This window comes from Daktulosphaira vitifoliae, unplaced genomic scaffold, assembly GCF_025091365.1.
Source record: "Daktulosphaira vitifoliae isolate Bord-2020 unplaced genomic scaffold, ASM2509136v1 Scaffold_1, whole genome shotgun sequence".
Classification (NCBI taxonomy): Eukaryota; Metazoa; Arthropoda; class Insecta; order Hemiptera; family Phylloxeridae; genus Daktulosphaira; species Daktulosphaira vitifoliae.
This window is the reverse complement of record NW_026099572.1, coordinates 14,259,454-14,273,662: the sequence shown is the minus strand read 5'-3', so window position 1 is coordinate 14,273,662 and position 14,209 is coordinate 14,259,454. Positions and strand designations below refer to the sequence as shown.

The 14,209-nt window shown below is 27.5% G+C and overlaps 3 protein-coding genes across 13 annotated transcripts in view; all 3 read right to left on the bottom strand.

The window, feature by feature from the left end:
* LOC126895985 (transcriptional repressor p66-beta) overlaps positions 1 to 2,512 on the bottom strand; it is a 6,458-nt gene extending 3,946 nt beyond the window's left edge. Inside the window, exons 1-2 of one of the 7 annotated variants that reach the window (XM_050668354.1) lie at positions 1,746 to 2,512; positions 265 to 320 (exon numbers count right to left, since the gene is read on the bottom strand). In XM_050668354.1, the coding sequence (XP_050524311.1) occupies positions 265 to 317 (53 nt within the window). In that variant the 5' untranslated portion in view covers positions 318 to 320; positions 1,746 to 2,512. The other 6 variants (XM_050668357.1, XM_050668352.1, XM_050668351.1 and 3 more) reach the window with 6 other exon arrangements.
* A 2,640-nt stretch (positions 2,513 to 5,152) lies between these two features.
* Positions 5,153 to 10,549, bottom strand: LOC126894350 (F-box only protein 33-like). Of its 2 annotated transcripts, XM_050665295.1 has the most exons (9): positions 10,489 to 10,549; positions 10,342 to 10,400; positions 8,955 to 9,328; positions 8,607 to 8,892; positions 8,404 to 8,552; positions 8,231 to 8,351; positions 7,908 to 8,109; positions 7,701 to 7,837; positions 5,153 to 7,646 (listed from the first exon to the last, which is right to left on the bottom strand). In XM_050665295.1, exons 1-9 carry the CDS (start codon positions 10,541 to 10,543, stop codon positions 7,524 to 7,526), a joined length of 1,506 nt encoding a protein of 501 aa, XP_050521252.1. In that variant the 5' UTR covers positions 10,544 to 10,549; the 3' UTR covers positions 5,153 to 7,523. The 2 variants fall into 2 exon arrangements, with proteins under 2 accessions (XP_050521252.1, XP_050521253.1); XM_050665296.1 differs by lacking the exons at positions 10,342 to 10,400; positions 10,489 to 10,549 and adding an exon at positions 9,782 to 9,817.
* A 183-nt stretch (positions 10,550 to 10,732) lies between these two features.
* Positions 10,733 to 14,209, bottom strand: part of LOC126894345 (uncharacterized) — a 16,994-nt gene continuing 13,517 nt past the window's right edge. For 3 of the 4 annotated variants that reach the window (XM_050665283.1, XM_050665287.1, XM_050665284.1), the window contains 4 exons: positions 13,956 to 14,101; positions 13,468 to 13,708; positions 13,169 to 13,402; positions 10,733 to 13,103 (listed from right to left, as the gene is read on the bottom strand). In XM_050665283.1, coding sequence (XP_050521240.1) covers positions 10,898 to 13,103; positions 13,169 to 13,402; positions 13,468 to 13,708; positions 13,956 to 14,101 — 2,827 coding nt within the window. In that variant the 3' untranslated portion in view covers positions 10,733 to 10,897. The remainder of the gene's footprint in view (positions 13,104 to 13,168; positions 13,403 to 13,467; positions 13,709 to 13,955; positions 14,102 to 14,209) is intronic. The other variant, XM_050665286.1, reaches the window with a different exon arrangement.

Genomic DNA, 14,209 nt, shown 5'->3' with positions numbered 1-14,209 from the left:
ATCAAGTAGCTTTTGGAATAAAACACCAATTTTTTTAAAATTAAACACTATCTAAAGATTTGCATCGAAGCGTTTATTTTTGATAGTGATTTTAATCACTGTCAGATATCATTATACTTGATCCAACTATACCACGTCACAACTGTGCCGCGACCCCCCTGTGCTGGGTTTTTATTATTAAAATAATGTTGTTATTTACTAGTATGTTAAAAAATAAATATTTATTTATTTTTAACTATTAAAGAAAAAAATATTAATAATTACCTAGATATGCTTAAGTCAACTACATCATCGTCAACTTCCATCTGAGTAGCCATAATCTGAAACAAACAATATTTTAATTCATAATTAGATTGTACACATTTAAAAGCTTTATTTTACTTGAAGTTGAATAAACTAAATAAATTACTAATAAGTATAATGTTAAGAATATATAACTTTAACAGTACACCTGATATAAAAACAGCTGGTGCATATATGGCAAAATCTTATTAACTTAAGTGGGCCTCATTGCAAATAACTCAGAATGATTGTGAAACAACTATTTATAATATAAATGTACATGGCATTTTATTAAGTTATTATTTGTAAGGAGTGGATATTAATGAAAAATAATAAATAATCATCAACAAAAGACAATTCAAGCTTAAAATGCAATGGTAGAGTTAACAATTAAACGTATTCTATTTACAACTATTTGAAACATGAATCTGATATAAAATTTATAATAAAAAACATGTATACAAGTATTAATAATTGTTATTATAAGTTGTGTATAATTTGTAAATGTTATAAGTAATCATAAAGAAGTTAAAAAAAACTGTTATTTCTAATATTTTATATCAATATAAATTGATATACTGATTTATGTAATATTGAAATCAGTTTATATTATTAAAACGCTTAAATATAGATACAAGTACATATATTTTTTCAAGCATCATATTACCATCTTTTAAACTTATTATACTTTTTATTGTATTAATTTAAATAAAATAAAAACATATACAGCAAAGAAAAGTAAAATAATTTGACATTGTTAAATTTATGAAATATCTGATAGCAAACATTTGATTAAACTTTTCACTTAACCTCATAATTGTAAGTATAATTTATAAAAAACAAAACAACATAATTAAAAATCAAAAATAGAATTTGTCATTTTTAATAAACTTTATCAAACAATATAAAAGTCAATTAATAAATGAACACATTTATTAATTTATATGATAAATTAATCGTTAAAACGGCATTAAAAACATACATTACTTTTAAACAAACAACATTAAATTGAAATTATAAAACGAGCAAAAATGTCAAATTACTATAATAAAGATAACTGCGTTACATTCGCGAGATATGACCATATGCAAAATAAGATTTTCCCTGTGAGAAAACAAACACGGACAACAAAGTCGAACGGCAGTAACGGGTAAAGCGATTTAATCAACAACGCAATGAAATAATTACTTTTAGTGAAAATTAACTTAAATCGGACGATAATTATGACTATTGGAAGGTACACGTCGAAGAGTCTAATCGGAAAATACAAATTTTACTTAAGCCGTCCAAAACACGTAATCGTGTCAAGGTGATTAAAAAAAAAAAAAAAAAACACTAGTGGCGGCAGCGGCGGTGGCTCTTCTCGTCGAGTTTCCTCCGCCACCGTTCGTTTGTAATTACAACGACGAAAACGCACACGGACCGATCACTTAACCGTATTATCTTAAACGACCAATACTTACATTTCGCTTTTCTACCTTAACGACCGATTAATTTTTCGGGTGATGGTCAAACAATAGCTATATTAAATATCCACAACGTTTGTTTGTGTTCGGGCACTATTCGTGAAAATGTTGTGATTCCGACATCATAACAACACTGGAATATTGATAACAACCGAAGTGGCTGTGGCGGTAGTGGTAACGACAGCCGTCATCGTCGACGTTGATCACCAACCGCGTTCAACAATTAATGGTCGCCGCACACGTCTAGTCGACCGGCGTCGCCTTTTATCATCACACACCAACCACTTCGGAGACCCGTCGAAAAACGCACACAAAACGACAGCACACACCGCGTACAATACCTGAGCGTATCGACAACGAGGGTCAATTAAGGACGCCAATGGATCGATTGCGGTCGCGTATTGAGACACTGGGCCCGGTGGCGTGCGATACGATACAATGGCTCCAAAATTAATTACCACACTAATGACGAACGAGTATCACTCGACCGTCGAGGGACGAACAGTCAATAACCACGTCAAGTATAATTTTTCACGTCCAAGTTGACGGCGGCCGACGACACTGACCCGACGGGCGCGTACTTGTCGACGACAACGAAACTTTTGCGGCTGTTTGTGTCCGTCTCTCGCCCGCGCTCTGTGTGCCGCTGCTGGTAATGGCCGGATACGCGAAAATTAACGCGCACACACACACTAGCGCGGACCTCGGATTCAATATGGCGTGTCGTTTGCCGATGTATGTATGTGTGCGTGCGTGCGCTCTTTGTATGTGTGTGTGTTGTTTTTCCACCGATATTCTTCTTCGTTTCGTACTTCGATCCCCCCTCCCTGCCTCCTGATCATCACCGTCCGTATCAATGTCCCGCAGTCGGTCACACTCACACAAACCCATCTCGATATTATGTACTGCCGCCACCCGTCAAATCCCCACCGCCGCTTGTTCACTTCTAGTAAACTAAGCGCACGCGACTCTTACACCGCCACCGACCGTGGGGTACCCATCGCCTTACTGTGTTTGCGGCTCGTGCTTAGACCCCTGTTGCTTATGCCTATGCAATCATCGTCGCGGTGCAACGGCTCCCCTAACACAATTTGTATTTGGTGGTTAACATAAAAAAATAACGCGAAGAGGCAATAGAAATCCTCGAAAGAAAAGTAGAGCTGTCTCTTTTAACTTAACTGTAAGGGTCAGAAACACCTCTATCAGAAAAGCAAATTCTGGAGCTTAAGATTGTTTTAATCAAAGAAACTGATAATCTCATGAAAAGTTTGCTGACTATTAAAAAGCTCTTCAGCTATCGCAACAAAGTTAAAAAAAAAATTTGAATATATATCTCTTACGTGTATCTTGGTTGAAGATGAATAGAGAAACTAGTACTCTGTTTTTCCATGATTTCATTTTTATTTTCCTTGGTTACTCTACGCTGGACACCTTATGAATCACATGAACATATTATGTAGATAAAAATTGTACACATTAAAAAGCATTAGCGTAGCCAAGGAAGGATTGAACCCCCCCCCATTGATCAATAATTACAATTAACATGACTTTGGTTCTATTAAGACTACGTGAAAATCTAAAAAAAAATGTTTAGCCCATTTATACAAAAATCCTGACTATGACACTGCTGAGAAGTTCACCTTTGAAATTTCCTAAAACTAAACAAATTATTTATAAAGTTAACAAGTTTTCCGACATACTTGTAATCACTTGAAAAACATATAGTAAGAAGTTTTCAAAAGTTTAATTATCATTATAAAAAAATGCTATGATAATATAAAAATAATGAAAATATCCTTTAATAACATTCAATGATTACCAATTATCTTTTTTTTCTTTGATAATGAGTTTGTCATTGAGGAGATTGTAAATGAAAAAAATGTTTAACAATCTCCTATTTATATCTTAAACACGTTTTTAATTTTGGTCACGCTGGAAAAGGGAGGATACCCTATTATTTTCCGTTGCACTTCATAATAATCTTGTAGGCAACAGTTCTAACCTCGAAGATACAAATGTGTAAGTTAAAACAAGAAAATCAGTAAATTAAGAAAAAAGTAATCGAGTTATTATCGAAAAAATTGACCATGTATTTGTATTTGAAATGTATGGGTACTGAAGCTACTTTGGATCGTTAACCAGCAAGATCGGCAAAAGGACAAGACCACCAATTCATTTGTCTAGGGCACTATGTTTTATAGTATTTTATAAGTGGAGATGAGTAGGTGTTTTTTCTGAAAAATAGGTACCGCAATATTTAACGCTGGCACTGTTTAGTAGTGTCCGCTGGTCACTTAAAATATTTCCAAATCTAGGAGACCGATTAAAAAAATATTATGACTATGTATGATCATTGNGCTGGCACTGTTTAGTAGTGTCCGCTGGTCACTTAAAATATTTCCAAATCTAGGAGACCGATTAAAAAAATATTATGACTATGATCATTTNAATATTATGACTATGTATGATCATTGCAATACCTCCTAAAAAAATTCTTAAATTTAAAGGTGGACCAGACGCGAATACAAAGAGAGCATAAAAGCAATGGCATCTCAAAATTAGAATTCATTTTTTCTAAGTGTAGCTTTTACTATAATAGAAATAGTGAAATGACCTCTCCTAAAAAATCCTTCTTAATCCGGAATTTGGGTGGACAGGAAAAACATAAGGGATATTTAACTAAAATAAAAAAAATTTAAATAATTTTATAATAATTATATTTATATAATTTAACCACTTCAAAGTACATATGATAAAAGAGTGCTTTATTAAATTTAAGACTTGAAAACCATTATTTTTAGGAATTCTTTACAGTTTAGAGTATTAATAAAAATTTTACCTACTATAATAAAAAGCTTTGAAGTCCCACATTATTATTTTCTAATTAAATTATTCTAATAGTGCTATCAGAACAGATATTTGAGAAGTCTTTGGAAAAAATTTATGTCTGTGGGGCCTAACTGCTACATAATCTTTTTTTTTAACTGTTTTATTTGCTATTCAATAATTTTATTTGACACATTTTTTCAAACAGTGATTGTAACATTTAATATTTTATTAATATACATGAGATTAAAAATTTTCTTTTTCAAAAGTTCAATTTTGTTTCATAGACCTCAATCCGACTAAAAATTTAATCAATAATATTTATTAGTTAGAATTACAAACAAATATTAATTTATTTAAAAAAAAAAGTATGATTATGGTCAAGGTAATTGACCACACTGATGAATAATTAAAATTTAAAATAAGAATAACATCAAAAATGCTTTATTGAATATATTATACATAGATTAATTACTCAATGATTCATTTCAGTAAAATATATAACCATTAAAACATTTTTATACATATAAATAAATTCTGTAATATATGCAACTTATAGTAACAAAAAAAAAAAAAAATCATAAAACCATAAACCATTTATAAATGTAAGAAAACATTCAATAAATAACTTTTTTACAACAGTTTTCACATGAAATAATTATTGTGTAACAATATAACAATTTAAACATTTAAAAAAAAGTGTTCAACAATGCTTATTATTACAACTTGAAAACAAATAACAATTAGTACATAGGTACAAATAATAACAGTATGAGGTCAATTAGTTTGTTTGATGCAAATGGCAGTGGATAAGTTAAGTTTTTGGGGACAATTTTTTCCATAATAATCAATAATAAATTTAAAAACATAAATGTACATAAAAAAAAATTGGATAAAAGAAAAATGTGTGGACCCTCTCATCACGCGTGATACAACTACAAAATATGATATCTAGGAATACTTTCATAAGCACAATGGTTATAATTTTAATAAAATTATAATAAGTGAACAACAAGCTCTAATCATAAATATAATATAGTAGTACAATTAATTTACACAATTTATTCATTTGTACTAATAATTAGTAAAACAAAAAATGTTAAAACATTCATTGTTTTTAATTTAATATTTTATGAACGTAAATTTACATAGTTTAAGGATAATCCAAGACAAAAACAAAAAATATTGAATGAATTACAAAAATTATCCTATCATGTATCTTCTTAATATTTATGACTATTTTAAACATGTTATTTTAATAACACAATAAAATATTAGTTTTATGCTATGTAAATTTAAAAATCCATTAAAATTATACATAAAGAAAAGACAACAGCATTCATTAAATATCATCAGTCATCAAGATTGTGTTACTGTTAATCAAAAATTCACACAAATCAAATATTGATATAATACAATTATGCTTTCTTTATTAATTAAAAGTGTAAAACAGATCTTATACAAAATTAGTCAATGAAAACCTACCATGTTTCAACTAATATTATGAACATGATCTTTTGAAATCACAGCATTATATAGATCTTGAAAATTTACATAGATCTTTACATAATATATATAAATTTCAATAAACACATTGCGAAAACAATATTTTTTAACATTAATAACAAGTACATTGATGGTCCGTTCTAACACAGGGCCAGTTTTAAATGCCTATACACTACTATAATGTTGTACAATTAAACAGATGTTATCACAGTCAATTCAGCAAAATGTGCTTTTTTGAGATTACACGCTTTATTTGAGTAGTAATACACTTTAAATTAATGACTATTCAAACTGGACATTAGTTCATAATGATTTATAGTTACATATAACTTATGCTACAATTAATTAATATTCATTTTCACCCAAAAATTAATCATTTTTAAGGGATGATGTACCAATTTCACCGAATTTCTTTTAATTAAAAAATCTACAAATCTATAAAATATAATGTCCAGTTTTAATAAAATAGTTATAAGTGATTATTGGTTTACAATTTGTTATTTAAAGTGTTTGATATTACTTTTGAAGGAATATCAAGATTGATCATTGCATAAAAAATTGATCTTTCTTTCTTTTCTTTATTTTTCTGTACTTTCACATTAAATATAAATAAATTTTGAATAATTAGAATTGTTTTAAATACAATAACAAAATAAATCTTAAAAGAAAAACTAACAACATTGCAGCAACATAATATAAACATAAAATAATATAAAAACCAAGTAATTTATTAAATTAAAAAGAATTCTTAATGTTATTAGTAAATAAATAGTAAATTTTCACTTCATATAAGTGTATGGTTATTTGATTTTTCCCTTAGTCTGTAAAAATACCTTTCAGTTTAATTAATTTAAATATTTGTGTATATAATTTTTAGTAGTGGTAACTATAAGTTATATTAAAGCTTTTAAAGAAAAAAGAAAACCATTTTTAAATTTATTAATTTAAAGTAATAAAATATAACAATCAAACAATTTTAGTTTTCAAAAAATGTGTAAAGTTGATCCAAATATTATATGATTTTGTAAATGTATATCATTTCTCAATTAATATTACAGTATTGCTATATGATTATCACAAAGTCAGATAAACTGACACAAAAATTACTTATAATGCATAGTTTTGAGTACAATAAACAATGTTGCTGAAAATTTCAACAATTATTAATTTTAAAACTGTCGTAAATACTGAATGGTTTTAAATCATTTTATTTAAAATTTAACTATAAATAAATATTTTTTTAAAACAAATTTTAACTAAAAATAAATTTATTGTTTAAGTAAAATAAATTTTCTTAGGTCTATCCTATAACTTATGGGTATTTTAAGATTATACCATCATCAAATATACCTTATAAGTTATGTATACTTATAAAAATTAAGTACAAATAACATAAACAAAGAAAGGTACAAACTTTTCAATATCCTACAAAGTCTTAAACATCTAACAATTGGAAATATATTTCAAAGTATAGTGGGAAGTTTTAAGATGACTTAATGAATGATTTACAAACACATTCTCTTTGCTCAATGGTTTCCAATTTTTCCCCATCCATTTTGAAACATCCTACAAAATAGTTTTACTTAATATATAGATTATATGGAATACAATAATTACTACTTTCACAACATCATCAAATATCATGACACTCCATGGACGATTAAAACAGATATCTTCTTCAAGTAATTCAAATCGTTTTAAATTAGTACCTCTTAATCTTGCAATACCACATACATCAACTGTTTCCATAAAATAACCTGAACATTTTTTTAATTCATTAGAAAAAAAATTGTTTAAAAATAAAATATAGTTACATTATTTGCATACCAAAAACTACAAGTTCTGAAAGTTTACTGCATACCCATGATAAAATAATAAGTGGATTTGTTTCAATATCTCCTCCAAAACGATCAATGTGCCAATGTCCTTCCAATAAACTTGTGGGATTATTTGAATGTTCATCAACCCAAATTAAGGATTGTAATGTATTACGATAATCTAAGAGCTTACGTAATACCTGCACATTGACCTACAAGTAAAATTATAAACTATAATAGTATATTACAAATACTACACACAACATTTTTCACATAGAAAATAAGCTAAAAACTATATATATTTATATAGTTTAACTAATTTATACAAATTACCATGTTACAAAATAAAACTTGAAGATGAGTTAATGGCATTGATGGGCAAAGCAATTTTCTGTGTAATTTCTTTACAGCTGATTTACAGTTAATTATTGTTAACCTCAAACCTAATTTTGGACTAAATGAATAAAAATTAATAATTTGAAATTAGAATATATAAAATTAATTACCAATTCTTCTTCAAATTTAACCAAATATTGTCATTGATTTCAAAGTTTATTTTTTTTAGAATACGTAGACTTAGTATTTCTAAATGAGACATAGTATACAATGCTGGCAGTAAGTTACATGTATTTGAATTATAGTCTAGGCTCAATTTCTAAAAATGTATTTATTTAAAATATTATGCACTATAAACATAGATATAATATACCTGTAAATTAGTCAACAAAGTGAGGTTATTTAATGTAGAGTTAGTTATGCAAGTATAATTAGTAATTTTGTTTGAAAATGTTGAATTTAATCCTGTTATTTCTAGACGCTTCATACTGTGATTACTATACTTGGCTAACATATGGATCAAATCATGCCAATATAAAAATTGTATGAATCCAAAACCAAACTCTTCAAAATTTTTTCTTTGCAAAACTTTTAAGATTCCATTTTCTAGATAATTTTGAAGTGTCATCATATACATTTTATTAGAGCTATTTTTGAATCTAAGCACATTAAAAATTAAATTCTTAACTATCTCAGTAATTATTTAGCAATTGAAACTTACAAATTTTCATTTCTTGTCATAGTATAGTATCCAATTTCAATATCAATAGTTTTTAACAGATGATTGTCCAATAGAGCATCAATAGTAGATACAGTTAATTTTAAACATTCCAAATTGAAGGGATCAACTGAAATTCTTATATTTTGCACTAACGGAACAATACAAGAATTAATGTATTGTACTTTAGACTTTATATCATTATTAGATATTGTAGTAATGTTGAGATCAATGTGATGCCAAAATTGTGGATGATAAAGTGCTGATCTCCAATTTTTACAAATGGACGAAGCTGCTAGTCTGGATTCTGGTAAAAGATATTTAAATATCTGATGAAGTACCAAACTGGGCAAAGTATTCCAATCAACAATTTCCATCTTATAAAAAAATGAGAACTATTAAAAATTTAATGTTATTTTAAGCTAATATTTTGAAGAGAATATTATTGATTATTTATAATATAAAAATGTATACATAAGTTTATATAACAAAAAACATTAATTATAAAATTAATATAAACAACGATTGGTCGTTTAAAGACATAATGAATAACATTAATGAATATATGGAACTATTTTAAACAAGAAAAAGTTAAAATACAATGACATCCTAATATAATGCCGATATCTTAATAAACGTATTCAATAATTTTAAAATTGAAAAATTATAATGAATTAATTAGAATTAGCTTATCTAAATGTTAGATAGTTAACTATTGAATTGAATATGGTACTATTTCAGTAATATTTTAATTGGTAAAAAAATGTTTATTAATGAAGTTATTTTAATCTAAATCAAATACAAAAATCAGCAGGTATCAAACAACTCACGGGTGATCCACGTCTGACCATATGATATCAGTCTGGCCAAGATATATAAAATAAAATGGAAATTATTAAATTTTTTACTTTTACCACGATCTACCGTATAATTTTAATTATATATTACATTGTGGTCCATGATGTAAAGATATCTACTCTGATATTTTTTTTACAGTTCTTAGAAAATAATAATTATTGATACACCAAAACTCAGGTCGTTAAAAATGATTAAAATCTTAAAATCGCGCGCATTACTTATTCTTAATAATAATTTTTATTTTTTCATCTTTAATTAAGACTTCTAGGTTTATTTTTCAAAGTTAAATACTGATATATTTTGTGTGCATTAATTTTTTGACGTAAATTAATTAAATAATTAGCGGCGCAATAAAAATAAATAAATAGTAAGATGCCTCCTAATTTTTTTCTAAGAAGCTCTATTTAATTTAACAAAATACTATTTTATATTAAATTCAATATTCACTTTAGAACTATTATGCATATATTTGTTTAAAAATTTTTAAACATTTAAATTTAATAATATAAGTAAAAACTTGGTGTTTTTATACATTTTTACGACAAAACAGCAACTTCAGAATTCTCTCCTCTTCTATGGCCTGGTTGTACGCTTTGAAAACAAACCCATCTTATTAATGATGTTCAAAAAAAAAAAATAGATACAAATACATAGTACAGTAAAATGGTTATATATTTACTTTGAAGTCCTAAAAAATACTGGTTTACAAGGCTGAAAAAATTCATATTCAGCATTTAAAAAAAAGTTTGAAGACCTTACAGAACCTTATAAATTAATTTTTTACCAATAAAATTAAACTTTGTTTAATTTGTTTTTCAAGAAATATGTAATTGTTAAAAATATATGTTTTTAATTAAATAAAGTTCTTTTAAAGGTCTAAACATAATTATATAGCAGAATACACAATAATGTAATAAAGAAAGTCAAATAGAAAGATTTTTATTTAAAAAATTTTTAGAACAAAAATTGTCAAAATGAGACAAAAGTTGTGTTAATAACATTTATTATTAGTATTTAATTTTATAATACAAATAAAATTCTTTATCAAAGTTTGTATCAAACCAAACAAAAAATTGTGTACTATTGACTTATCTCCTGTTTTGATAACGATTATTTGAACGACCAAATCTCTTATTTCTATCATTTTTATTTCCTTGATAAGAGTCATTATATGAAGTTTTACTTTTATAAGTATCATTTCCCTTAAAATAATTACTAGGAGCAGGATAAGAGTTTGTGTTAGCATTCTGTTGTTGATAATTATTATATGAGTCATTTTGACTTCCATGGAAATAGCTATTATTCTGGTTATGAGAGTATGGATCATTAAATAAATCACTTTGAGTAGCAGAATATGGATCAGGCTGTTCTTGCAATTCTCCATACAGATTATGTTGTTCTAATGGGGGGACATTATATAGATTAGATTGATCTAGTGGTTGTGTATTAAACTGATGAAGTTGTTCTGGTGGTTGACTACTAAATTGATTTGGTTGATCATTGGATAAAATGTTAAAATGATTAGGCTGTTCTTGTGAATTTATAGAAAACTGATTAGCTTGTTCTTGTATAGTCGAATGAGTAACAGATGTTAAAGGTTCTGGACTAAACATATCAATTTGAACATGTTTAGCTGAGTATGGATCAACAATTGGGTAGTTATAAGAATTAGTAGAACCATTATAAAAAGATGGTTCTGAAGAAGCAATAGTAGTTGATACTTGTTGAATAGTTGGTTGCAAGCTGTAATCAGACTTTGTTTCAGGTTTTGGTAGAAAACTTTGTATACTATTAAGCAATTTTTTTTGTTCTTCAGTTATTTCAAAATTTGCTGCCATTTTATTGATTTCTTGATCTTTCTGTTCGTTAACCACTTTTTCTTTAACAGCTTTACATACTTCAGATAATTCATAATTATCATCATCATCATCATCATCATCTTTAAATATTGAAGACACTTCTTTTAGATTTGTTGGCCCCATATCAATATATTTTCTAAGTTTTTTAACTTCTTCTGGATTCTTTTTTCCTAAATCTTTAAGATAAGTAATTAATCCATCTTGCTCTTCAGCTGTTAAATCTTTAAAGTTTTTTAATAAATTAATGATATCCACCTGTGAGAGATGGTTTAAATTTTTTTTGTCTCTTTCTTCTTTCATTTTATCAACTTCGTTAGTTGATGTTTTTAAAACATTTCCTTCATTAGCAGATAAACTAGATAAAATATTTTTGTTACCTTGCAAATTGTTTCCAGACTGTGCCATACCAACAACAGCATTAATAAGAGTTTCCAACTCTTCTTGAGTTACATCTACTTTCCCTTGAGCTAAAAGTGCTTGTGTTATTTGCTGTGCAATTGCCATTTTATCTATGATTCCCACACCTGGAACTGCTATAGGGGCTGGTGTTGGAGTAGTAGTTAATAAACTTTTTGGTGGAATAAACTTAGGAGCTAACTGCATTAATTTTTCAATATTACGAATAGAAAACATAGTAGCATTAACTAAATTTTTCTTAACAACACCTGCTAGTAATTGTCCTTTAAGTTTTTCTTTTACAGTCTCAAACATGACACAATTTTCTGGTGTTAACAAATTAATGGAAGATTTAGGTTCTATTTTTTCCATAACAAGTCCTTTAGATAATAAATCAACTATTTTTGGGGCTAGTAAACCCAATTGATTTTCTAATACAGTTAATTGTCTCAACACTGTAATAACATTAAGTGGATTTTCAATCTGAATTTTTTCTCTTGGTTTATTATTATCATTAAGCTCATTTAATGAATCATCAGAGTCGGAATTTATGGGGGATGCTCCTGCTATTTTTGACTTTTTATCATTTATTAATTGGTTATTTTTTTCAGATTCTTTCTCTAAAACTTCAGATCCATACCCAGTCCAAGGCTTTGATTGAGAGGTTGATCTTTTATCTTTAGAGGGTGAAAGTTCTCTAGTTGGAGATTCAGAAGAACTTTTATCCATATCAATATCACTCAAAATCTTTACTTTAAGTTTTTGGATTTTTTCATTTACATCTTCATCATGAAGTTCTTGCATACGTTTACTCCACGAAAGAATCCATTCTGGCTTAAAATCATGTTTGTTTGGATCTTTACCTTCCATTTGTAATTCTTTAAAGCGTCTATTCCAAAATTTTTTCCATTCTTCAGGATACATAGGGTGATTTTCTGGATTTTTTTCATGATAGGCTAATTTTTTTTCCATTTCAATTTTCATTTCTTCTACTGCTTTTTCAAACTCATGGTGTAATCTTTTTCTTTTGCTTGATTTTCTAAAATAAATGATTATACATGGAAAGAAAATAATCGATAAAAATAAGCGAAAGTATATAATTACCTTTCTTTATGAGGCTCATAATTAGCTGAGTACATTTCTGGTGCATAATATCCAGGTTGCCCTGGAGGAGGAAATCTCATGTATGGCCTTGGATATGGCATATATGGAGTAGGATAATACATTCTAGGATGACTAGGATAAGTAGACATAGAATGCATAGGATGAATTGATGAAGATGGAGAAATTGGTCTCCTGTATGATTCATCTCTTTCCCGGCTTCTATAACGTCTCCTACTGAAAATTATTTTATATCATAGATTATGGACAAACCAAATATAATACTAAATTTTTTATTATACCTATGACTGGAATATTTACTTCCTCGGTTATAATAAGGAGAGCGTGATCTTGATCTACTTAATGATCGTCTATCTGGAGTGTAAGAACGTGATCGAGGCCTAGAAATACTAGGAGATTTAGAATGACTACGAGATTTATGACGCGATCCTGGACTTCGAGAGCGCCGATAATGTCTTCTATTTGGTGATTTACGACTAGATCTTCTTTCTTTTGATCTATCTCTAGATTTCTCTCGACTATCTGAAATTCAATTTTAATATTACTATAATTCAACATTTATGATAGAGAATTTAAAAAAAATTAAACAATTCAAATGTTATATTATTACAAAATATTTGATAAGCAATTGAAATGTATCATAAAAAATTATAAAATACATCCACTTTCAAATTTATATTCTAAATAGATGAGGGAAAAAAATTAATCTTGTAAGCACTATTAAAAAAAATTGATTAATAATAAAAACATATTGAAAACAATATATTACTTTTACTTGATGTGCGTAGTCTGGTGCGAATTATAGTACTAGGTTTTATGTCAACAAACTCAATGTCAGAATCACTATCTTCTTTATCATTTTTAGAACGTAGTTGATTTTTATTAACAGTAATACGTGTATTTTTGTTAAATATTCTGAAATGAATAATAATAAATTATTAGCTTCGATGCGAAACTGAGAAGGTATTAATTTTACTATGATGTTTTTTTTTTTTTTTTTTTATGTTTTTTGCCCCTTTTTTC